This window comes from Protomyctophum parallelum, assembly GCF_964188405.1.
Source record: "Protomyctophum parallelum genome assembly, chromosome: 11".
Lineage (NCBI taxonomy): Eukaryota > Metazoa > Chordata > Actinopteri > Myctophiformes > Myctophidae > Protomyctophum > Protomyctophum parallelum.
Window position 1 is genome coordinate 35,194,280 of NC_139707.1, and position 24,444 is coordinate 35,218,723.

At 41.3% G+C, this 24,444-nt stretch overlaps 1 protein-coding gene across 1 annotated transcript; it reads left to right on the forward strand.

Annotated features, from left to right (window-relative positions):
* Positions 1-7,676: 7,676 nt before the first annotated feature.
* vil1 (villin 1) lies at positions 7,677-24,240 on the forward strand (the record flags this gene model as incomplete). The annotated part of the gene is made up of 19 exons (XM_083777544.1): positions 7,677-7,754; positions 7,888-7,962; positions 8,564-8,763; positions 9,949-10,057; positions 11,139-11,249; positions 11,686-11,891; positions 14,297-14,375; positions 15,833-15,931; positions 17,697-17,850; positions 18,131-18,231; positions 18,647-18,784; positions 19,305-19,463; positions 19,800-19,973; positions 20,629-20,774; positions 21,796-21,940; positions 22,427-22,624; positions 23,276-23,344; positions 23,462-23,608; positions 24,127-24,240. 19 exons carry the CDS (start codon positions 7,677-7,679, stop codon positions 24,238-24,240), a joined length of 2,502 nt encoding a protein of 833 aa, XP_083633670.1.
* Positions 24,241-24,444: the final 204 nt, after the last annotated feature.

A 24,444-nucleotide genomic window follows, 5' to 3' on the forward strand; every position in this document is an offset into this window, starting at 1 on the left:
ATGATCATTAGACTCAGGGCAGAGTTCAGTTTTAATGAATGTAGAATGCAGGATGTAATTTACACACTAATGTGAGGGACTTCATTTATTTGACTGCATTTTTTTTTTAAGTTTATTTAAAACCAAAAATACTCTCTCACACACTTGCCAGTGTGCCAGTGATCACCCTCCTTTGTGCCAATGTTGGCACTGGTGCCTAAGGTTGCCTACCCCTGAAATAAACCATTCACAGACAAATATATGTCTCACCGAGATGAAGGAAAATCAGCGAATTCTCCAAAAGGTAACAGCCGGAAGGATTCTCAATCGCTAAAATCTGCCTAACCTCAACAGAAGATGTTGTGTGTGTGTGTGTGTGTGTGTGTGTGTGTGTGTGTGTGTGTGTGTGTGTGTGTGTGTGTGTGTGTGTGTGTGTGTGTGTGTGTGTGTGTGCGTGTGCGTGTTAATATTATGCATTCCACTTAGAGTTGGGAGTTTCTCATGCAGTGTTACGACAAATAATCCTGGATCTGAAAATGTAAGACATTTTAATCTGCTGTATAGCCACCAGTTATACCCGAAGGGCTCGCTGAGGAGTTAAACCCAACACAAAAGCCATCTGTTTTACTTTGAAGTCCAAGAGGTTTTGTTCTGAGGGCCGAGCGATATAATTCCACTCATTTGAATACTAATACTACTGGATTTATGTAGCATACGCGGAGGCAGGGATTGAATAAACCCGGGGCTCCCACTCGCCAGACCAACTCACAACCTGTCGTGCCGTAGCCGCAAACCGTGGGCAAAAAGGATTTAAAGGAGTATAGTTCCCACCCAAAAGATGACTTATTTTCCATCAATTAGGCTACACTTACATGCATACACTATAGTAAGCTTTGAATTCATGGAGATTTTCTTTGTTTTAGTCACATTCCAAAGCCAATCATTTGATTGTGAGGCCCTCGACGTTTAGCTGGAGCACTGCCAGACCGCCGGGATGGACAACCCGTCCTGGCGTGGACATCTCCCCCATGCAGGGACGTGCACACATAGACATCAAAGGGGGTTTCAGCCCCTGCCCTTTTAACCGTCTCTAAAACAACTGCTCTTTCCAGACCAAACGTTTGTGTTTGATTGCTGATTGCTGGTGGTGTTCTGCCCCTCCCCCCTCATCAAACAAAAATGTTTGGTCAAACCATCTGACTCCCATTGGAAAAGCATTGTGGTGGCCTAAAAAAACGACCAAACATGTGCTTGATTGGTGTTTGATACGTGTGATGAGGCCTGAGAATGTGCAAATGTAACCCTTACGGGTCCATTTGGTTACATGTGTATTAGTGATAACACATCGGTATATCGGCCGATTCTAGTTGTTTTTAGATCAATCGGCATCAGTTTGATTAATCAATCAGACGATGAATTAATCGGTCCGATTAATCGGTCTGAACAGATCTACAAGCTCACAATATTAAATATAAAGGCATTAAAGTTCAATCTGACTTGCCTAAGCCTGCAGTTTGCAGACACCCTGTTAACAAGTATTTTTCAGAATGGACAATAATTATATCGGATATCGATATGGGCCAAAATGTCCCTAACGTATATTTATATATACACCCTCTCAGTGTTCAATTAATCATAAAATCCTATGCCAAGAAAGAGCAGATGTGAAGGTGTAAACAGCAGTAAAGGTGTGGTACAGAGTGGGAAGGCGACATGGGTAAACTGCAGCCAGGCAGAAGACAGGCACCTGTATGCATATGTTCACCTCAGCTTGGGGCCAGTGAGGTAATGGACAATTACAATGTGCACTTATGTGTGCGTGCGTGCGTGTAGTGTAGGCTACAGTGTGCAATTTTCCATGTATGTGTGTTTCAACAGAGAAGCATTGAGTGAGAGCGTGAGGTGAGAGAGAGAGAGAGAGAGAGAGAGAGAGAGAAAGATAGAGAGAGGCGATGAGGGAGTGTGCGTGTGCGTGCGTGTGCGTGCGTGTGCGTGTGCGTGAGAGAGAGAGAGAGAGAGAGAGAGAGAGAGAGAGAGAGAGAGAGAGAGAGAGAGATAGGGAGAGAGAGAGAGAACCTGAGGCAAAGTCCATGTGTAATAAAAGGTATTAAGCTTAGCTCCACCAACACAGATCCTGCCCCATCAGTCTCTATCCTCCTCAGTCCAACAACACACCCCATTTATACATCAGGTGAGTTCAACAACTTTACTCGCAAAATAAATCCATATAATATAGCGATAATGATTTAAATAACAATACATTATTAATAAGATTCATAAAACTACATGTCTCTGAATAGGGATGATATATTGTACATGTGCTGGAATATATAATCACAGACCATAATCTTTCTTCACATGCAGCTGTCTTGGACTATAGGGTGAAACGCTGTGTCATGTTGCTGTATAGTGTATAGTGGGTTGAACATTGTGACACCTCTCTGCCCTGCAGAGAGAATATATACAGTGCAGGAGAAAAAAGGATGTGGTTTTATATGTGACCAGGTCGCTGCATATCCTGTCGTTTAGCAGAAGTGAGAACACTTTTGTAATGCTCACACAGTGAAAGCCACTGTGTAATTTTATCCATTTGTACTTCTGATAGTGTAACCAATGTATTAAGCGTATAAGCCTTTGGTTACATTTGTATATGCTCTGAGCAGCGGTATTTCTTTTGATGACTACCTTTTTTCCGAAATCTCAAGAAAAACATAATAAAAACTAAGATACGATGACTAAAACTGTGACTATATACTGACAATTTAGTCATCGAATAATACAAAAATAAAACAGGAACCAATTACTCCATCAGTAGACCTCTGAACTGCATTTATAATGATCGACGTGTAGTCGACTAAAACGAAAACCTTTCAGATGACGAAAATGTGAAAATGGAACTTTATTCAAAAGACGATGACTAAAACTAAATTAAAAGTTGCTGTCCAAATTATTAGCACTGCCTCTCAGAGTCAAATGTACACTGCAGATGTATAGTCTCTGATCAGCAAGGGTCTGAAATGAATGGAAGGGATTCATCATAACAAGTGTGTATTGGGGTGTACGGTATACATCATTATCTCATTATCAGTGTTGTGGAAGCGTATAGTTTATACCAAGTACTGATTACTGAAGTTCTGAACCACTTTTACCAGAGTAAGGCTGTCATGTCTGATACTTACATAATAGCATCCCTATTCTTCTAGGGCTAACGGTAGGCAACATGAACAGATGCACAAGCTCACAAAGAAATGCAACACGACGCGTTTGCGAGTTTGAAGATGGGCTATTTTTTCCACAGAAGATATTTGGTGGTGCTATAGCTATAGGTGAAGATATTTGCCTCTTGGGAAACTGCATCGACTGTGATTAAACCCTGTAGATGACGGCATGACGCTGAGATCAAAGCAGGGTGTGGTCACTGGCACCATGTCTCTCTGCAACAAGCTGTGACATAATGCTGTGGATCGATTGGGTTATATTGTATAGTAAAGACAACATTAGGCTTCCCCTAATTAACTAAGGATGGTTTGACAATGAGATAAAGATTTATGGTATTACTGCCTAATACGGGTAGCCATAAATGTTCCAATCTGTTGTGGACACAAGCAAATAGCTGATCTACAAGCTCTCAACGCGTCGCAGCGCAACGTGTTGTGAGCTTGTAGAGCTGCTATTTTCGCTAGTTTGGGCCAAAAGTGTCCTCTTATGGGATTTCAGCCCTGCCTCATGCCTGTTGTATCCTAATTGTAGTCGAGACGTCTACTGATGCTGTCGCTGTTCCTCTCCTGCATCTACTGTACGTACATTACAATACAATAACTGTAGCAGTGAGAGGGGGGGGGGGGGTCAATCAAAAATCAAAATCAAATCAAAAGGATTAATATGCAGACATTCACAATAAAATCATCATTGAAGTATAGATTTTGATCACACTATGTCATAGCAAACTACATTATTTCAGAACAGAAACTAAATAAAAATAACTTTATTTAGTAAAAAACTAAAAACTCAAATCTAGTTAAAAGGTTATAAAACCATAAAAATAAAAGGTAGAAAAGGGGGGATTAGAATTAGGTAGGAGGATCATCAATCAAGCACATGTTTGGTTATTTTTTAGTTTTTTTAGGCCACCACAATGCTTTTCCAATGGGAGTCACATGGTTTGACCAAACACTGGAGCGTATGTGCTCAAGGGAGGGCAAAAAAATCCCGAGATTCCTTGCGAAGCCCCGCGGAAGCATGAGTATGCCTCACAGAGCGCTTCTGATAAGTCCCGGAAAAGATGCGCTGTGTAGTAGTCACTTGAGTACCGTCCACTCTTCCGGCGTACCAGTGAATTCTTCCGCCCTCCCATCAACACATATGGCTCCAACGAACAGCAGCAGCCAATGAGGCATCTATTTTTTTAATATCTACGGTTGGCATCACCCGCCCTGAGGGAGGGGCAGGGAGCCTGGTACATGCCACACCCCACAGCCTCTCACCCCCAGGCAAACCAAGCTGCGGGTTACAAAGGTTTGTTATACTGCAGTGCACAGTAATCCTTGTCGGTAAAAATAATGTAATAAATTTTTTTAATGTAAGTCCAAATTGCAGCCAAGCTGATAAAGCTCATCTTTAAGCCATATTATCTTTCTGGACATCCTTGCATAATTTCAAATGTGTCTGCCTCGGTCGGAGAGCTAAACTACAAGACAGTGTCCTTTCCAAAAAAGTAAGATGACCCTCATCTTATAGCTGCGAACCTTTGAACAGGTCTGTCTGAAATCCACTGGTTATCATTGCAGTGGGAGGACTATCCCCTTGCCTCTTCTTATTGCATCCAAGGGAGGAAATCAGGACATGCATGGTGACTCAACGACTACATCAGTAATAGACCTCTGAACTGCAATTATGAGATATACACAGGAAGGCCACTGATACTAAAAGATGTCCCAAGAAAATATATTTTATGGTTTAGGTCAGGACACAAGTATTTATTCAAACAACATTTGCTTGTATCAACAGAATGGACCATATATGCAGGGCAGGCTACATGTAATACTGTAAAGCTCCCGGGCCCTTAGTTAATTAGGTGAAGACCTGCATGCCATAATGTTGGTCCAGCCAGTTAATGGTTGTGTACTTATCTCTTTTCACCACTATTCTTTACATAGGCCTTTTGTTATACAGTATGTTCCTACACTGTACAGTATACTTTACATAAGTATGCACTTTTCAGTTTTGCATTTCAAGTATAGGCTACATCATGCAAACTGTCTTCTAATTACTACACTAATCAGCAGGGGAGGCTACATGAACAGTGATGTTCATTTAGCCGGTTGAATGGGTTTCGTGGGGTATGTCATGGATGTATTATTTGGCTGTTATGTATAGCATTGAAGTGTCATTTTGTTTCTGCCTCTTGGGCCAGTTCACACTTGTAAAAGAGAGACTCCGTCTCAACGTTTATTTTTTAGTGGTTAAATAAAGTTTTAACTAAAATGAATAAATAATGGAATGGAAAGCCAGATCATTTTCATCGTGGAAGTCAATTGAGACGTGTTTTAATACAAGACACTTTTCCATTGGTGATGATACATTTCCTGTATTGTGGTCAAGCTCGGATCTAAAGATGGACTATGTTGTAATGTTATGGGCTTGGCAAAGGATTTATCATGGTGGTGTATCACTTGAGCAAGTGTTTAATGTCAGAGCTGTGACCTGAACTTTCGAACTGACGAGTGCTTTAACTTGGTGTTTAACATCTTGTGTTGGTAGAATCACAGATTAAATCATTTCTGATTATTATTCCGTATTTGACCGGAAAGAGCACCGACGGAGAACCAACACAACAGAGTAGCCTACCTTTTATTATGGTCAGCTGTTTGTGTGTACGTCTCTGTAGCAGAACGGATAGCCTCCGCCTTCACTTCATAATAATAATAATAATAACTTTATTTATATAGCACCTTTTTAGGCATGACCCACAAAGTGCTGCACAGGAATAACAAGAAAATTCACAATAAAAAAATAGAAAAACAAATAAGTAACATGATCTATCATAATAAACGTAATAAACAAGAAACATTAAGCAAATCAAGATAACACGAGATCAGTAAAAGGCAGGGAAAAACTAAAACTGTTATTTATAGGAATGCTTTTTGAAACAAATGGGTTTTTAATAGGGATTTAAAATGTGTAATGGAGTCAGTGAGGCGAATTAGTTCTGGAAGCTCATTCCAGAGCTTAGGATGGCTCGGATTGCGAAGGCCCGGTCGCCCTTTGTGACGTAGTTCGCAGTACGAGTTTTTAGGAGCCCCTTGCCTGTAATATAGTATTATAGTTGATACAAATTGAATTATTATAATGCTCCAGGATAACTGCTACGGGATTTTTAACTAAGCTGGAAACATTGTAATAGAATTGTATTTAAAATGAAGTGACAAATCCACTTATATCATTATAAGGCTGCCAGTACAGAATTTACATTGGCCATCAATCAGCCTTTCTTGTGCAAAGACTGTGTCACGATCAGAGTCAGAGGTGTGTAGGACCCAAGCGCAGGACAAAGGCAGAGGATGAGGCAGACACAAGGCAGGTCGAGTGCACGGTGGTTTAAACCAGAGGTACAGGAACAAACACAGGAACACGAGGAAACGAGGGAATAACTAGGAGCAAGAAAATAACACTAGGACTAGGACTATACGAGGAGCTAAATAACTCTGACACAATTTACGAACCAACAAAGAACTGAAAACACAAGGGCATACTTATAGACATGGGATAATAGACACAGGTGAACACCACTGACAATCAACACTGGGATAGGCTGGGGAACTATGGGGACACAGGTGGAAACACTGGCAATCACAGGACTATAGACAAGACAGGGACAGAACTACAGGGGCAGACAGGAAAGCACAAAACAGGACTACAAAATAAAGGTTCACAGTGTAAGGCAAAACTGCAACTAAGAAACAAGGAAAATACAATACTTAAAAATCATAGGAACACAACAGAACGGTAAAACAATAACAAACGGCAAGAACAGGGTACACAAGAAACATAACATGTCACAGACCGTGACAGACTGAGGCAATATTATACAGTTCATTTTTCAATATCCATCTCCTCATCTAGCAGATTGCCATGATAATTACAGTATGATGAAAAACATATTTGGCTTCCATTTCTACAGAGATAAAACACCATAAATGTTGCAATCTCTGAAATGGGTCCATCCAGCAAAGGTCACACACTGACTGAGGCCTTTCAGTGTGATTTCCCCAACAAAGAGGTCCAGGTGTTATTTTGTGCAAAAGTGCATTATTGGCTATTTCCCCTACCATGTGCTAATTCGCTTATTTCCATCGAAATGAGTAGTAAAGTGTGCCACTTGGGATACTATTTACATTATGAAGAGAGGATATATACAAAAATAATGAGTTTTGAGTGATGGAAATAACACCCCATAGCTCCATTCAATTCAATGGAATTCAATGCAATTCATTGAGGGCTTATGGTATAGGTGTAATAGCCAATAATGCGCTTTTGCACAAAATAACACCTGGACCTCTTTGGTGGGGACGTAACAACTACAAATTAAAGTAAGAAAGCCTTCTAGCATGGAATTCTACTTTAAAGTAGGCTACTTCATATTTGCATGATGTTTCTTCACTCTCCTCTTCCCCTTATAGGTATCTGAAAACCCAACCATGCCGCCCCAGATCAAAGGACAAGTTATAGAGGTCCTGAAGAAAAACACATCAGGCCTGCATATATGGAGAATAGAGGTGAGAGAGCAGCTTGTGGGAGATCAACGTTGGTTTTGCCAGCATACATTTGTAGGATAAAAGGAAGAATTATACACATGCATTTCCAAATAGCTTTTAATGTCTTAATTGGCACATTGTTCATCTTGGCCAGGACATGGAAATGGTGCCCCTTCCCCAGAAAGTGTACGGGAACTTCTACGAAGGAGACAGCTATATTATTCTTTATGTAAGTATAGAACCAACTTTTGAAGGTTTTTGGCTATAATAACATGCCCAAAAGATGGGCACCAGGTTGAAAGTATACCAAACACAATATTTTCCCTATTAATCCATTCTGTACGGGAACCCCTTTTAGTGTTTTAAGCATTATGTCATGCTTCAGCTATTGAAAAATAGCAGATCTACAAGCTCATAGCTCATAGCTCGAGTGCCGTGCTACGAGCTTGTAGGTCTGCTTTTTTTGAAGAATCGTGAAAATGTGGCGCACATGTGGAATATATATTCTTTCAGAGCAACGCTTTAAACTCAAATCTTTGCTTCTGGGAGGTCCCTGGAACAACATCATTTTCAAATGTGGGTTGGCGGCCAATTACATATATTTTTGGGGGCCCTTGACATAAAACTGACATAGAAACATAGGTAGGCATTTCAGAAAACTGTCAGAATTTAGAAGTCAGGTCTAAATGGCTTAAGAGCTACTGTAATTTACGGTATACAGAATTCTACAGTATACCAACATACTAACTGCTGATTGTGTGTGCGGTGTCTTCCTTAGCATGATGATGATAACGAACAAGTTTATTGTGCCATTGTGTACACACACGCAGGCAGACAAAGTGCGCGCAGGCTCTTTCACCTATGACATCCACTACTGGTTGGGGAGGTCCAGCTCTCAGGACGAACAGGGTGCGGCCGCTATCTACACCACCCTGATCGACGAGGCCCTGGGGGGCGTGGCCGTGCAGCACAGAGAGACCCAGGGCTACGAGGGAGACACCTTCCGCGGATACTTCAAAAAGGGCCTCATGTGAGCAACATGCAATGTATATTATTATTAATTGTTTGTGTACAGCACATTTTGATTTCAGTTTTAGTCATAGTCTCTTGAATAGTTTTCATTTAGTTTCAGTCACATTTTAGTCACCCGGAATGTCTAGTTTTAGTCGACTAAATCTACAGTTGATTTAGTCGACTAAAATTTATTTTGGCGGGCCTTGATGCCATCGTAATGCAACCAAGTGTAAAATGACTTATACTGGATCTCTTGTACACTAGTCCCTTCCTAACATTTTAGTCTAGTTTTTATTTGTTGACGAAATTGTCAATATATTTAGTCTTAGTTTTAGTCATCACAGCTTAGTTTTTATTTAGTTTCCATTTAGTCTTCGTCAGTGAAAAGCGGTAGTCGACGAACATTTTTCGTCTTAGTTTTAGTCGACGAAATAAACACTGTACAGTATGCACGTAAGCCTAATTTAGACTTTGCTGTATGATTGTTGTTTATGATTGCGATGAACACTCCATGCTGACACTCCATGTCAGCAAGGAGTGTTCATTGCCATGATCACTTGCGGTGGACATTTTTTGTCACAATTCCGTTTTTGCCACAGAAATGAGTGGGCAATAATACACATTAAGAGATAGCCCCGAATAACCATAAGAGGTCTGTCTGTAAAGTCTGAGTGCGTACAAATTAGTAAATCAGTGTCATACATATTCTGAAGAAAACCTGGAGACTTGACATTCACTAAGAACAAAATAAGAACAAGGTCAGAACAGCTCTATATATGGATGCTGGGCCGGGGCCCGGTCCAGAGCCCGGGCGGAGGCCTTTTTGGGGCGTTCCTGGACAACCGTGGGTCCGACCGACTCGACACCGTGCGTGCACTGGCTATGACTATGTCCACCCGGTGGGGGATCCTCACTGGCAGGTGGGTCAGTCGAATACTACAGTATAGTCCTCCCGGTGGGGGCTCCTCACTGGGAGGTGGGTCAGTCGAATACTACAGCGGTGAAAACGAAATAATTGGAATAACGACTAAATTGGGGATGAAAAAAGCAACAAGAAGTCTTTCACCCATAGACAATACAAGTCTGTGCAAAGAAAAACTAAAAATGGAGGTACTTAACTTCCCCTTTCAGTATTTTTAAGGAAGGATCAGTGCAGTTGCGTATACGCAGGTTTTATCATCATGTTCCTCTGACACTGCAGCTACAAGAAGGGCGGTGTTGCGTCTGGAATGAAGCACGTTGAAACCAACACATACGACATCAAACGACTGCTCCACGTCAAGGGCCGGAAGCACGTGGTGGCAGGGGAGGTGAGAGGAAACTGGCTGTAATACGTCCAGTGGTGGAAAAAGTACTCAATTGTTTTTACTTAAGTAAAAGTACCAATACAGGAATTTAGAACTACTCCGTTACAAGTAAAAGTACGGAATTGAAAATGTACTTGAGTAAAAGTACAAAAGTATCAGCGTCAAAATGTACTTAAAGTACTAAAAGTATTGAAAATACATCTTGTAAATACAAATGTATTGAAAATAGTAGATCGGCTATTTTCAAATGGCCGAAATGTATAGGGTTGAAGTGGTTAATGTATGTTTTCTAATCAAAATTAAAATCTCCAAAGTAACTAGTAAGTATAAAGTTTTCAAATAATTGTAGTGGAGTAAAAGTACACATTTTGTCTCTGAGATGTAGTGGAGTAGAAGTAAAATTACTGGAAATTGGAAATACTCAAGTAAAGTACAAATACCTCAAAAAAGTACAGTACTTAAGTAAAAGTACTTTCCACCACTGCACACATAACTTCAACAAGTTCAGCCAATAAATCTACTATGGCCTGACTCACACCTTTACAACAGACTGATGTATGCTTGTTGTACAGTATGAGCTGATGCAAGCTCGCAATGCATTTCCAATGGGAGTCACATGGTTTGACACAACATTTGTGTTGTATGAGGGGGTGTGAGTCGGGTGTCTGCAGTACAATGCACGAGCACAAACACAGTAAGGCCTCACTCACACCTTTCGATCTAGCATACAACATTGATGCTAGATGTAAGCAAGATGTAAGTCAATGCATTTCCAATGGAAGTCACATGGTTTGATACAAAATTTTGGACTACAAGCTGTTGTATGGCTTTCGGCTGTGTTTCGACTGCCCCCCTCCCCCTCATACAACACAAATGTGTCAAACCATGTGACTCCCATTGGAAATGCATTGCGAGCTTGCATCAGCTATACATCTCATACAACAAGCATACATCAATCTGTTGCGAAGGTGTGAGTCAGGCCTAATACAACACCATGCAGCAGTACGATACTTCACCTACAACTGTAATGCAGAGCACAAGGTTTGCGGTGTCTTTCTCCTCTTTTCAAACGCCATGACTGCAGGTGGACATGAGCTGGAGCAGCTTCAACAAGGGGGATGTCTTCCTGTTAGACCTGGGAAACCTTATCATCCAGTGGAATGGACCTAAGAGTAATCGAATGGAGAGACTCAAGGTACAACAGTAAGCCGGCCAACGCTACATTTGGTGAACAATTCCCATCAATACTCCACTTTACCCAGACACTCATTATTACGCCAATTCCTATTTGTGTATACTAAGTCTCGTCACTGCTGTCCCCTAGATCTATAGTTGGTATTCCGATTATAGTTATAGATTATAGTTGCTGCTATGGTATTGAAACTAGGGATGTGCGGCATGTGCCGATGAGACATTTTGGGCGATATAGATATCCGATAAAATGAATTGATGTTATGTTATGGCCGATAACCGATATTTCAAAAATTATAATAATTTTGTCCATTCTGAAAGATACATGTAACAGGCAAGTCATACAATATTATTTTATAAAGAAATACAATTTAAGAATTTAGTTATCCAACCAAAAATTGCAAGATAGTTCCACTAAATGTGTTTGTGGTTCCCTTTAGGGAATGACCCTGGCCAAGGACATCCGCGACAGAGAGAGGGGTGGACGGGCGCAGGTGACGGTAGTGGAGGGCGACAACGAGAAGTCAGCGGAGGAGCCAATGAGACTGATGAAACAGCACCTGGGAGAGAGACGGGACATCAAGGAGGCTATCGTCTCCGATGACGAAGTGGACAACAAGCTGAGGACTATTGTCAAGCTCTTCCAGTGAGTGCTTCACTCTTCGATCTGGGTCCTTCTCTTGCTGAATTCAGACTAGAATAGAGGGTGTGACATCCTCACCAAACCCGGAAGTTATGCAGGAATGCCTACCGAGCCTTGGCAGCCCATACATCCAAACAGAAAAGTCCTTTCTGATTGCCTTAAACAACGTTAAACAATGTTAAACTCACTTTGCATGTTGCTTTGCCACTCGAATTGCCACTTTAAGCATGCGCATACCCTCTATAGAGATCAGGAACGTGCACACATACAGTACTGTACATAGACATCAAAGGGGGCTTCAGCCCCTGTCCTTTTACCCGTCTGCAAAACAACTGCCCTCTCCAGACCACGAATGCAGCATTTACTATGGTGGAAGAAATGCAAGTGCCACACGTTTTCCATGCCAGCATTCTAGGAGAATTGCTTTTTTTCTCCGATGTCTCCTGAACTTGAACACAGTATTTTGCGTTGAACAAATGTATTTAGAAATCCATGTCGTTATACACCGCATCTCCACTATAGCTAAAGAGTGCTGGGGTTGCTCCCCGAAAATAACTGATCTACAAGCTCTTAACCCATTCTGACCTGAGATCAGATTCTATAAACGTCTTCTACATCCTGACAGTTTTCTGAAAAAGCTATGTTTCTGTGTCAGTCGCTCTTCGATTTTTCTAAAATAGCAGACCTACAAGCTCGTATCGCGCCACTCGGTGGCGCGATATGAGCTTGTAGATCTGCTATTTTTAAATAGCTAAAGCATAACATGATGCTGACACCAAAATGGGTGCCCGGTCAGAATGGGTTAACGCGTCGCGACGCAGCTTGTAGATCTGCCATTTTCGCAATTTTTGTCCAAAAGTGATAGAGATGCCAAGGAATTGTCTGTGATCTCACTCACAGTCACAACTAAAGTGTCATCTAACAGAGGCGCTTCTGACTCGTGGGGCATTTGAACTGCAAGGATTGTCACATTAACACGGAGCCCGCCAGAAGCGTAGAAAGCGTAGATTAACTTTTATCTGCGTAGACTACGTTTTCTAGGCTTTATATTCTTTAATCCATGTTTTGATCGGATCGCATCGATATTAGCTGTCTCTCGTTAGCGTCACAGCGTAAATGGGACAGTGCATGCAGGCCGCGGCCCTTTTGAAGATGCGAGCGCATCCACTTGCACTATGTGCTGCATTCAAAGGCCTGTATCTCCAAATCGGCGCAATGAATGTCGTTTCTGGTGAAAACAAGGTTCTTCAACGGGTGATTAATTAATCCTGGCAGTAGGTGTTAAGTGGACATCAATGCAGATTCTCAGAGGGAGCGAAGGGGGGGGGGGGGGGGGGGGGGGGGCGATAGTGCACCATGTCAATGAGCAGGCTGTGTTAGTAGTCACTGGGACCCTCATTCATCTGCCATGAATGAGGGCGTCCCGGCCCAATGTCCCATGAATCCTGCCAGAGAATCACATGAACCGAGTTGATATGACTGACAGCGAAGGAGAGTACGGCCCCATACAACTATACAGGCCAGGGCTATGATTGTTTGTGATGTCACTGTGGTATATGTATTCGATATAATGTCTAGTAGTGTTACACTCTATAATTACATTTATTTTACTTCATTTTATTCTTATTTGATCCTTATCAAGGTAAACTAACCCGATTAGGGAAATTGGGTGGTCAATGTGCAGAAGGTATACGCAAAACAAAAGCAATCATGAAACAACTGTATATCATCCTGACACACCCACACAGAGATAACATTTCCAAGAACTCTCTCACACACACACACACACACACACACACACACACACACACACACACAGAGATAAAGCGAAGCACTTCCCAGCACACTTTGTTTCTTCACTACAGAATATCATGAAACAACTCACCAGAGCGTGATCAATAGGCCTACTTCAGTAGCATTCTTATTCCTATCTCTCCGCACTCTTATCTGTCCTGCTGTGTCACAAGGAGGATCAATACCACGGCATGTCCCAAACAGTGAACCCACTGGGATCAATATAATATATCTTATCTTGTTGGGAAATGACGAGTAAAGTAGCCTTGCCGAGCCATGAGGCCCATAGGGCAGGGCCCTATCTCCTGTTTCTGTAGCGTGAGGCAGCTTTGATGTACAAGTACATCCCCTGGACATGACATCCCCTGGACATGATGCTAATATGTCGCAGGGACCAATCCAACCCTTGATGCCGAGTGTCAAGCAGGGAGGCATAGGGTCCCATTTTTACAGTCTTTGGTATGACCCGGCCGGGGATTGAACCCCAACCTCCCAGTCTCAGGGCAGACACTAACCACAAGGCCACTGAGCTAGTGTGCATGTTAATCTATAGCATCATATATGTTTCTGTTGCCTCGTTGTAACGTGTACCTTCCTGTGTCCTCTCTGAACAGCATGTCAGACGCCCAGGGCCACCTGGTCGTTCAGGAGGTGGCAGTGAAGCCCCTGATGCAAGACCTCCTCAGACATGAGGTTAGTTGTACACCGTACGATACGTGGAAAAAGGAATTGTCTATTAAATACTTTACTGGTTAGTGGTTATAGTTTGAGAGATGTTTGTACCAGCGGCTTGTAAAGCGCTGGTCAATGAAACTTTTTTTTTTTTTTTTGGCTTTTCTGACTTTATTGATAGTATCAAGGGAATATAGTCAGGAAAGAGGGAAGAGAGAAGGGGAGAGTCACGCAGCAAAGGTCGTCATGAACGAGACTCGAACACGCGACGCGTTTTAAGTTATATTGCTATTTAACCGTGATAGGCCCGTCTCATCGTGACTGCTGTATACTTCCTCTTCCACAGTGACAAAGAACCAAGCCCACGCCTATACCACACTTCCTGTTTCAGCTGTTGCTGTGGTCAACCCATCTTTTCTTTCACACACCGCAGTGTGGTGTGTGAAATACATTCAGGGTGTATATGCATAATGCATGCCTGTGCAGCTACAGTACATCACTGTACAGTACATATCGAGTCACTGTTCGATTGGTCAACAACCTGGACTGAGGCAGAGATCAAACCTTTATATATGTGAACTCTGGACATGACAAAAGACAGTGATGATTTAGGCCATGTTATCTGCTATGGTAATTGATCCGCTGACAGTTAAAACCAACGCAACACTGGTTTCAACACAGCCATCTTTTTAGAGTAGGCCTACATTGTGCTTCAGTATGAAGCACAATGTAGCTTCATGGAGATGCTAATTTTCATGAGCTGTACGCCATAATCATCAAGATTAAAACAAAAAAAGGTTTTAAATCCTTCACTTCATGCACAATGAATTGAGAATATATGAAAGTTTCACTTTTTGAATTATATTATTACGGAAGAAAGTGTGTGTGTGTGTGTGTGTGTGTATATATATATATATATATATGTGTACTGACAGGCGTGCATTAATGACTATAAAGAACACCCTCTTGTGTAACATTGCTTAAATACGTATGGTGTTGGTGCTATACTCGATCTTCTCTCTTCCATCTACACTAAATCTGTTTGCCAAAGAATTTCCTATATGTACACGTTCACAACAGGTGCTTTAACCCATTCTGGACAGGAACCCCTTTTGGTGTTTTAAACGTTATGTTATAATTTAGCTATTGAAACATTGCAGATCTACAAGCTCTACAAGATCTACAAGCTCACGGTCTGCTATTTTTGGAAAGTCTTCAAAATGTGGTGCAAATCTTTGAACATATATTCTTTTAGAGCGAACGTTTTTAAGTAAAATCTTTGCTTCTGGGGGGTTCCTGGAACAACATATTTTCAGATGGGGGTCGGCGGCAAATTACATATATTTTTGGGGGTCCTTGACATGGAATATTGAGCACCACTGATACAGAAACATAGGTATTTCAGAAAACTGTCAGGATTTAGATGACATTTTTTTAATTTCGATTATGCATCCCATAATAATCTATTTGTTTCTCAGGACTGCTATCTTTTGGACCTGGCAGGAAAGAAGATTTTCATCTGGAAAGGAAAGCGGGCCTCCAAGCATGAGCGCTCCGAGTCACTGGTCAAAGCAGAGGTCATTCTTCATCCTTCATACATCCTCTTTTGCTTTTGATTGCCGTTTTATGGTTTTGTTGACCCCTGCTGGTTACTTACAAGTACCACAACACGCTTGAAAACTGCCTGTTTGTGATCTTGACGGACTGGTCACTATGGGCTCATAATAAATATAATAATCCAGTTGTGGAAAAAGTACTCAATTGTTTTACTTAAGTAAAAGTACCAATACTGCAACTTAAAACCACTTAGTTACAAGTAAAAGTACGGAATTGAAAAGTAAAAGTAGGCCTACAAAAGTATCAGCATCAAAATGTACTTGAAGTACTAAAAGTAAAAGTAGCCTACTTGTAGCTGCCCCTCGATTGATGAAAGAATGACAAGTTTGGGTGGTCTCGACGGGTGTGTGTATTGTTCCAACACCGTGAAAACTATAAGGATATAGAATAAATACAGTTACAATCGAATAATCTCATAGTTTCACTACTAAAATCTGTGCATTAAACTTGTCACTTCAGTAGTACAATCAACAATAAAAATGGTTAATTTATGGTCAATTATAAATTAGTGATACAAAACTCAAGTCATTTCAATTGTCATCAAACAAAAAGAAAATGCACAATAACCAAAAGTACCACAACCAAACGAAAACCAAACAAATAGCCTACAATCATGAATGATACTCCAAATGGAGACAAATAAATAATCATGTATACCTCACTCCGCGTATCAGGGGGCTAAAGGGATGCATAGGCCTAACCACCTTGAACCTCAGGGCACATCAACAGTCACCGATGGTCACATTTACACATAGTGTGACGGACAGGCACTGTAGACAATAGACAATTTCAGTCACTACAAGTTCACTACAACTGCAAATGTCACAGGCTTAAACACTGCTTAATCAATAAGAGTACAAACATAAGAGTCACATAAACAGTCAAACATTTCATATACCGTGTGGTCTGGTGCAAACACACACACACTGGTGCTCTCTCCCTCTGCTCACTCTGGAGTCTGGCTGTGTGAAATGAGTCTATGGGTCTTTGGTGAGTGAAGCTAACAGGCTTCAGCTATATATAGGTAGGTAACAGGAAGTGTCAAAGTATGCCAAATTACAGGAAGTATCCAAACAAACAACAAAATAAGACAAACAATAAATAAAGAATAAACAAACTTCAAACTAAAGAAATTATTGCAGAACCAACTGTCACCGGCAGTTACACTACTCATTGTGCAGAATGTCCCATTTCACAAGTTCAAAATGTGTACAAAATCGATTGAAAATAGCAGATCTACAAGCTCGACACATTATGAGCTTGTAGATTGGCTATTTTCAAATGCCGAAATGTAGAGTTGAAGTGTTAATGTAGTACACATTTTGGCTCTGAGATGTAATGGAGTAGAAGTAAAAGTACTGGAAATTGGAAATACTCAAGTAAAGTACAAATACCTCAAAATTGTACTTAAGTAAAAATACTTAGTTACTTTCCACCATGGTAATAATCCACATCTGTTTCTGGTGGAGAAGTAATATCCTCTTTGCTTTCTGCAGCCCTCTGCATTGTCCCTCAAAATAATTGCTACTGTGCTCATGTTCCATCCATAACCGTTATTTATTAGGTTATTGATGTCACCCAAAATCCTCAGTGTTGGTTTAGAGCTATAGGGTTACATTTATAACTCCCAGAGTTAAATTGACAGCGAATTTTAGTACTGTATATGAACTGTATTTATGAAAATAAATGGTATCATAATAACGCATATCGTTTCTGTATATATAGGCATACAAAAAGGCCAAGAACTATCCGGCCTCGACATACGTGGAGACGGTGAATGATGGCGCAGAGTCAGCCGTGTTCAAGCAACTCTTCCAGAACTGGAGCGTCAAGAACCAGACAGTGGGCCTGGGGGTCACCAACAGCCCTGGGAAGATTGGTGAGAGGTGGATGCACATCTCAAACAAAGATGCATGTTACAGTTACAGCAAAGTAAAATCCTGAGTGGGTTTAGATAGATATCAGTATGCAAAAACCATAAAGTTTACTGGACCATGCCAGCTCCAAACATGACATGACATGACATGACAGACTTTTTATCATCTGATGAAGAGCCGTTGAGGCTCGAAACATCAAAGTTTTAAGAATTGAACAAATTGAAGCGCCGTGTACATTTAACTATTACACAATTATGTGTCTTAATTGTGTTTAATGCGCAGCTAAAGTGGAGCAGATCAAGTTTGATGCCACCTCTATGCACGCACGGCCTGATCTAGCTGCCCAGCAGAAGATGGTGGACGATGGAACAGGAGAGGTTGAGGTCAGGACACATTTTAAACCATAGTGTGCGTCCCTGTTCTGGGCATGATGTCATAATAGGCGATTGGGGAAAAGGAAAGAGGTCCGAACACTGACTGATCTACTGCTCCCAGAGTACTTTATTTTAAATGAGCAACGTTTCGACCAGAAACAGGTCCTTGTCAAGTATGTATACCTGACATAGGCCTACCCGAGAACAGTGTGCGGACGTCTTTCTTTTTCCCTGTATGTATTGTTTTGTTCAGCACCTGAAGAATTATTTAGATATGTGCGTGCTTCCCTCTGGACTCTATTTATAATAGGCGATCACACACACACACACACACACACACGCACACACACATGCACACACGCACACGCGCGCATGAGCACACGCACGCATGCGCACACGCACTAATGTCCGTCTCTCTAAACAGGTATGGCGGATACAGAACAACGAGATGGTTCCCGTAGAGAGGAAGTATCTGGGTCACTTCTACGGCGGAGACTGTTATCTCATCCTCTACAAATATGACGTCAACAACAGGCAGCACTGCATGATCTACATTTGGCAGGTCAGAGATACAAAAGATCATTATGTTATACTTTTAGCTATTGAAAAATAGCAGATCTACAAGCTCTACAAGCTTGTAGATCCGCTGTTTTAGAAGAATCGTGAAAACGTACGCCGCAAATCTTTGAATATATATTCTTTCACAACAAACTTTTTTTTTAACTCAAATCTTTGCTTCTGGGGGGGAACTACATATTTTCAGATAGGTAGTCCGGGGGCAAATACACATAATTCCGGGGGTCCTTGACATGAAAAAGGTTGAGCACCACTGACATAGAAAGAAACATATGTTGAGCACCACTGACAGAAACATAATTATACTGTTAGGCCATTATTGAAGCCATTACTTTTTTAAATCGGCTTCAGGTCTAAATGGGTTAAAGTAAACCTGACTCTACAACTGAAATATACATTTTCTTTTCTTTTTTAAGAAAGTGCGTTGATGATCTCTTTTGTTTTATTGATTTAAACGGACAACAAAAAAATTAATGTATCCACTCCATGCTGTATATATACTGTAGGGTCGCCATGCCAGTACAGCCGAGCTCACTGCTTCCGCTTTACAAGCTATCGTTCTGGACCAAAAGTACCACGGAGAACCCGTGCAGGTCCGTGTGCCCATGGGGAAAGAACCGCTACACCTCATGGCTATATTCAAAGGAAAGATGATCATTTATGAGGTAAATACCCAGCTATACGTTGACTTGAGAAGTATAGTTCAAAAGTAGGAGGAACTATGTTTTCATGGGCAGGAACCCCTTTTGGTGTTTGGCGTAAGCATTATGTTATACTTTAGCTGTTTAGCCGCAAATCATTGAATATATATTCTTTCAGAGCCAAAGTTTTTAACTCAAACCTTTGCTTCAAACATATTTTCAGATGGGTGTCGGCGGCCAAGTATAGGCTACATATAGTCTTGGGGGTCCTTGACATGAAAATGTTTGAGAACGACTGACATAGAAACATGGGTTTGTCGTTTTCTGACCGTTTCTTCTGAATTCAATATCTGTTAACAGGAAGGGAGCTCCAGCCAGGCCTCTGGACATTCTTCCCTGCATCTCTTCCAAGTGCGCGGCACAAATGAGCTCAACACCCGCGCCATCGAGCTGCCTGCGCAGTCCTCCTCCCTCAATTCCAACGATGTCTTTGTGCTCAGCACTGACACCTGCTGCTATCTGTGGTATGGAAAGGTAAATCATCGTTTAAAGACTTTTAACCTCATTTATTCTTTGCCTGCTGATATTTACATTGGAATGAATGAGCCTGGCTGGAAAGTGTCCAAGTTGGAGTGTCTAAGTGCGAGAGGGCGGGGCTTTGCTAAAGGTGAATTCAGCTGTTACGTGGGAAACTGGTGGCCCGGGGGCCACATGCGGCTCCCATGCACCTTCCCTTAACGCGGCCCTCAGATTAATATGATACTGATATATTATTGATTTCAGCTGTTACAATTCCACAACATGCAAACAGGACCCACTTTAATTACTTCAGTCTAAATGAGTAGCTTAATTAATATGTATTGAGTATTATAATGTTATTTGTGTTTTATGTCCAATGTATTTGCATTTAGTTCATACAGTTCATAATCAGGCATTTGAAATTAAATAAAAAATGTACTTTTCAGGATTTCAATTAGAAAATAGCCAAAAAATATATATCAGGATTTCAATTCAAATATAGCAAAAATAGCTGATCTACAAGCTCTTAACGCGTCACACTTTGAGCTTGTAGATCGGCTATTTTTGCTACGACAGTAATATGCAATGTGCTGAATGTGGCCCTCTGGAGTGAGTGTGGAAATATAGTCAAAGTTGCCCATCCCTGTTGTATGGTGTTGTTCACATGCAGGGCTGCAGTGGCGACGAACGGGAGATGGGTAAAACCTTGGCAGACATCATCTCCAGAAGGGAGAAACGTGTCATTGCAGAGGGACAGGAGCCGGCTCACTTCTGGGTGAATCTAGGAGGAAAGATGCAGTACGCCAACAGCAAGAGGTACGTCTACTACTGTAGCATGCAGGGATGCATTCAAAATGCCTGACAATCAGCCTGGGCCGTGGCTCAGCGGTCCAGGCACCTTGGCTGGTAATCCAGTCTGGCAGTGTGCCGCGGGTTCGACTCCTGATCCCGACGGCCTTTACTGCATGTCTTCCCCCCATCTCTCTCCCCATTTCCTGTCAGCCTACTGTCTGTCCCTCCATAAAATAATTAAAATAAACCCTTTACTGCATGTCTTCCCCCCATCTCTCTCCCCATTTCCTGTCAGCCTACTGTCTGTCCCTCCATAAAAACAATAAAAATAAATAAAGGCAAAAGTCACAAAAAAAAAAAAAACTTAAAATGCTTGATGACTGAGCATGTATGCTGTATGTATGCTGACTTGTTGTGTATTATTGAGCAATTAAAAAAAGGAAGATCTCAAATGCCGTAATTTATAAACCCTTAAAACGTTGACATTTTGAGCTACATCGTCTATTTTCGCAGGATTATGTTATACTTTAGCTATTGAAAAATAGCTATATTCACAGCGAACCTTTTTAACTCAAATCTTTGGTTCTTACTCAGGGGTTCCTGGAATAACACATTTCCAGATGGGACATAATTTTTAGGGTCCTTGATATGAAATATTGAGCACCACTGATATAGAAAGACATTTTATTTTTATTCCGACGTCAGGCCTAAATGGGTTTAAAAAAGAAGAAGAAGAAGAAGAAAAAATAAACATTTAAATGAAATAGGGAGGCCATGCTGAAAGAGGTTAACACATTCTGACGTGAACCCCTTTTGGTGCGTTAAGCATTATGTTATACTTTAGCTATTGAAAAATAGCAGATCTACAAGCTCATAGCGCGCCACCGAGTGGCGCACTACGAGCTTGTAGGTCTGCTATTTTTCTTAAATCATGAGAATGCGGCACAAATCTTTGAATATACGGTATATTCTTTCAGAAGACTTTTTTTTTTTTACTTTCGACATCAGGCCTAAATGCACCCCTCCCATATGTCCCTGTCACCAGTCTACAGGAGGAGCATAGCAACGTCTCCCCGAGGCTGTTCGAGTGCTCCAACCAGACGGGACGCTTCCTGGCCACAGAGATCACCAACTTTGACCAGGAAGACATGGACGAGGATGACATCATGCTGCTGGACGTCTGGGATATGGTCAGTGTATGACTTCCTTTGTATTAGGGATGTCTCGACAGTAGCCGATACACTTTTTTCGTTCCCGATACCGATACCGATACCGATACCAGAGAACAATATTTCTAATAATAAAAAGAAAATTACTTATTTTATTACACCAATATTTTATATATATATTATATATAAGTGTAATAAAATAAGCAGTGATGACTGCTATGGCTGTTTTCTCCCAACTAGGGGGTTTTCGATTCTGAATCCATTCCAGCATTAGTTTTGCACAACAACAAAAAACACTCATTGGGAGAAAACAGCCATTACAGTCATCACAAATGTGATGAGGTCAGCACATTGGATATGGTCGAATTTCAATCTTTTAGTACATGTTATTAGACACCTTTAGAAACACATTGGTGAAGACATTTCTTGGTAACGATTTAGTTCCCAGATTGGTCAAATACCTGATAAAATGCCCTACTTTCACCTCTGTCTCATTGTGTTCTTCAGGTGTTCCTGTGGGTAGGCAAAGGTGCCAACGTTAAGGAGAAAGAGGCGGCCATCACAACCGCAGAGGAGTACCTGCGCTCCCACCCTGGCGGTCGTGACGTGCGCACCCCCATTGTTCTGGTCAAACAGGGCTTCGAGCCCCCTACCTTCACCGGGTGGTTCCATGCCTGGGACACCCAAAAGTGGCATGTATGGAGCGTGATATTAAACAGGAGATTATTTTACATCCCTCAGAAAAAGACATGCACTGCTGTTATGAAAGGGAATGTTTTTCATGTCAGATGAAAGCAGGGAATCATAGCTTCAAATTGACATTGGTTGTTCAGTTTGACCCACCAGTTTTGAAGATATGGCTTATAGAGTAATATCTTGCTTCTGTGGTCTCTAACATTACACCTAGCTACATGTTTAAGCATTTATTTCATACTTACATGTCAATTTCAGCTCTGACACTTATTTCAGACATGCTCTATCTAGTATGTGAAGAGTCTGCCTGTGCTTTTTCATTTTGCATAAAAAACGTTTCTCCTCTGGTGAAAACCTTGAATTTGCGTGATGGCAGGCTCTCAGTCAAATTTGGTTACATTTGTCTGCAGAAAATGTTTTCGACTTAACCACATAAACGCTACACGTCATTGTCCATCAAATAGCGAATCTACAAGCTCACAACACCTATTTTTGCCCAAATATTCATATATTTTCGCTGAATGTTTCTATTTTCAGCTGACATGCCTAGAACAGGGATGCTAGTGTTCAAAACATAATGTTGCCTATACAAAAGGTAGTTGTCATGTTTCCTTATCAGATGAAAAATGTATCTGAGAGTAACCTTGACTTTTATTTCACCAGGGCTCAAAATCCTATGAGGAGTTGAAGTCTGAGCTCGGAGATGCCACTGACATGATCAAGATTACTGTGGTGAGGCTATTTATTATTGATTGATTAACAGTTTGCAGAATTACAGTACATTTCAAGCACAACTCAATACATTACATATACATAACCACGTTGATACATGTATATGTCTCTCTACAGGACAGGAGCAATAAGGGCCCTCCACAGAGAACTAAAGGAGTCGTTGACATGCTGGCTCCTTCTCGTCTGCCCACCGTCGCTGCAAAGAAGCTGCTCAACCTCCTTCCTGAAGAGCTGCCCGAAGGAGTCGACCCGACCAGGAAAGAGGTGACCACAGGGATAATTTATTCGTGTAACCACTTGAACCCTATAGAGTATAGAGCGTTGCAGTCCCGCCCCCCTACCAGGGCCCAGGAAATGATTCCCCGTTCATTTTCCTCAGAGACATTTCAAAAAGTATTTATTTAAAGGTATATTCAGTGATTTCACTTAATTCAAATATCACTTATTTTTTTGTTTTGTTGTGATAATCCTCTCTACTATAGAGTGTGCTGACCATATAAGGAGTTATTCCCTGTCCCCAGTTAACCCCTGGGGGTCAAAAAATCTTAGGTTTCGTTTTTGGCTCTCTATCCTGATTGGATGAAAGGCTTAGGTCCCAGCCAAAAACGAAACCTAAGGTTTTTTGAGTGAAATCACTGAATATACCTTTAAAGACCTTTTAAGCCCCGTACAACGCACACATACTTTAAATGCTCACAATTATGTCAATTTACTGTATCTCATGCTAGAAATACACACGTGACTTGAACATATGTGGCCTTGTCTGTCTCCCGTGATTGCAGGAATACCTGTCCAATGACGAGTTTGAACTCATTCTTGGTGTTTCTCGACTTGACTTCTACTCTATGCCAACCTGGAAGCAAAAGAATATGAAGAAGGACAACGGCCTGTTCTAAGAGGGACGACACCATGGGAACCACTATGACTGTTTAAATTGTGACTTTTTGTGCTATTATAAACTGGCAGCTTAAATACACAGAAGACACTTTAGAGGGAACTGATAATTCATGTAGCGCATATGCTGTCATCTAACAGAACACAGTAGGCCTACAGTATAGGTAACAGTAACAGCGTTTTAAGTGGAAAGTATATATATATAT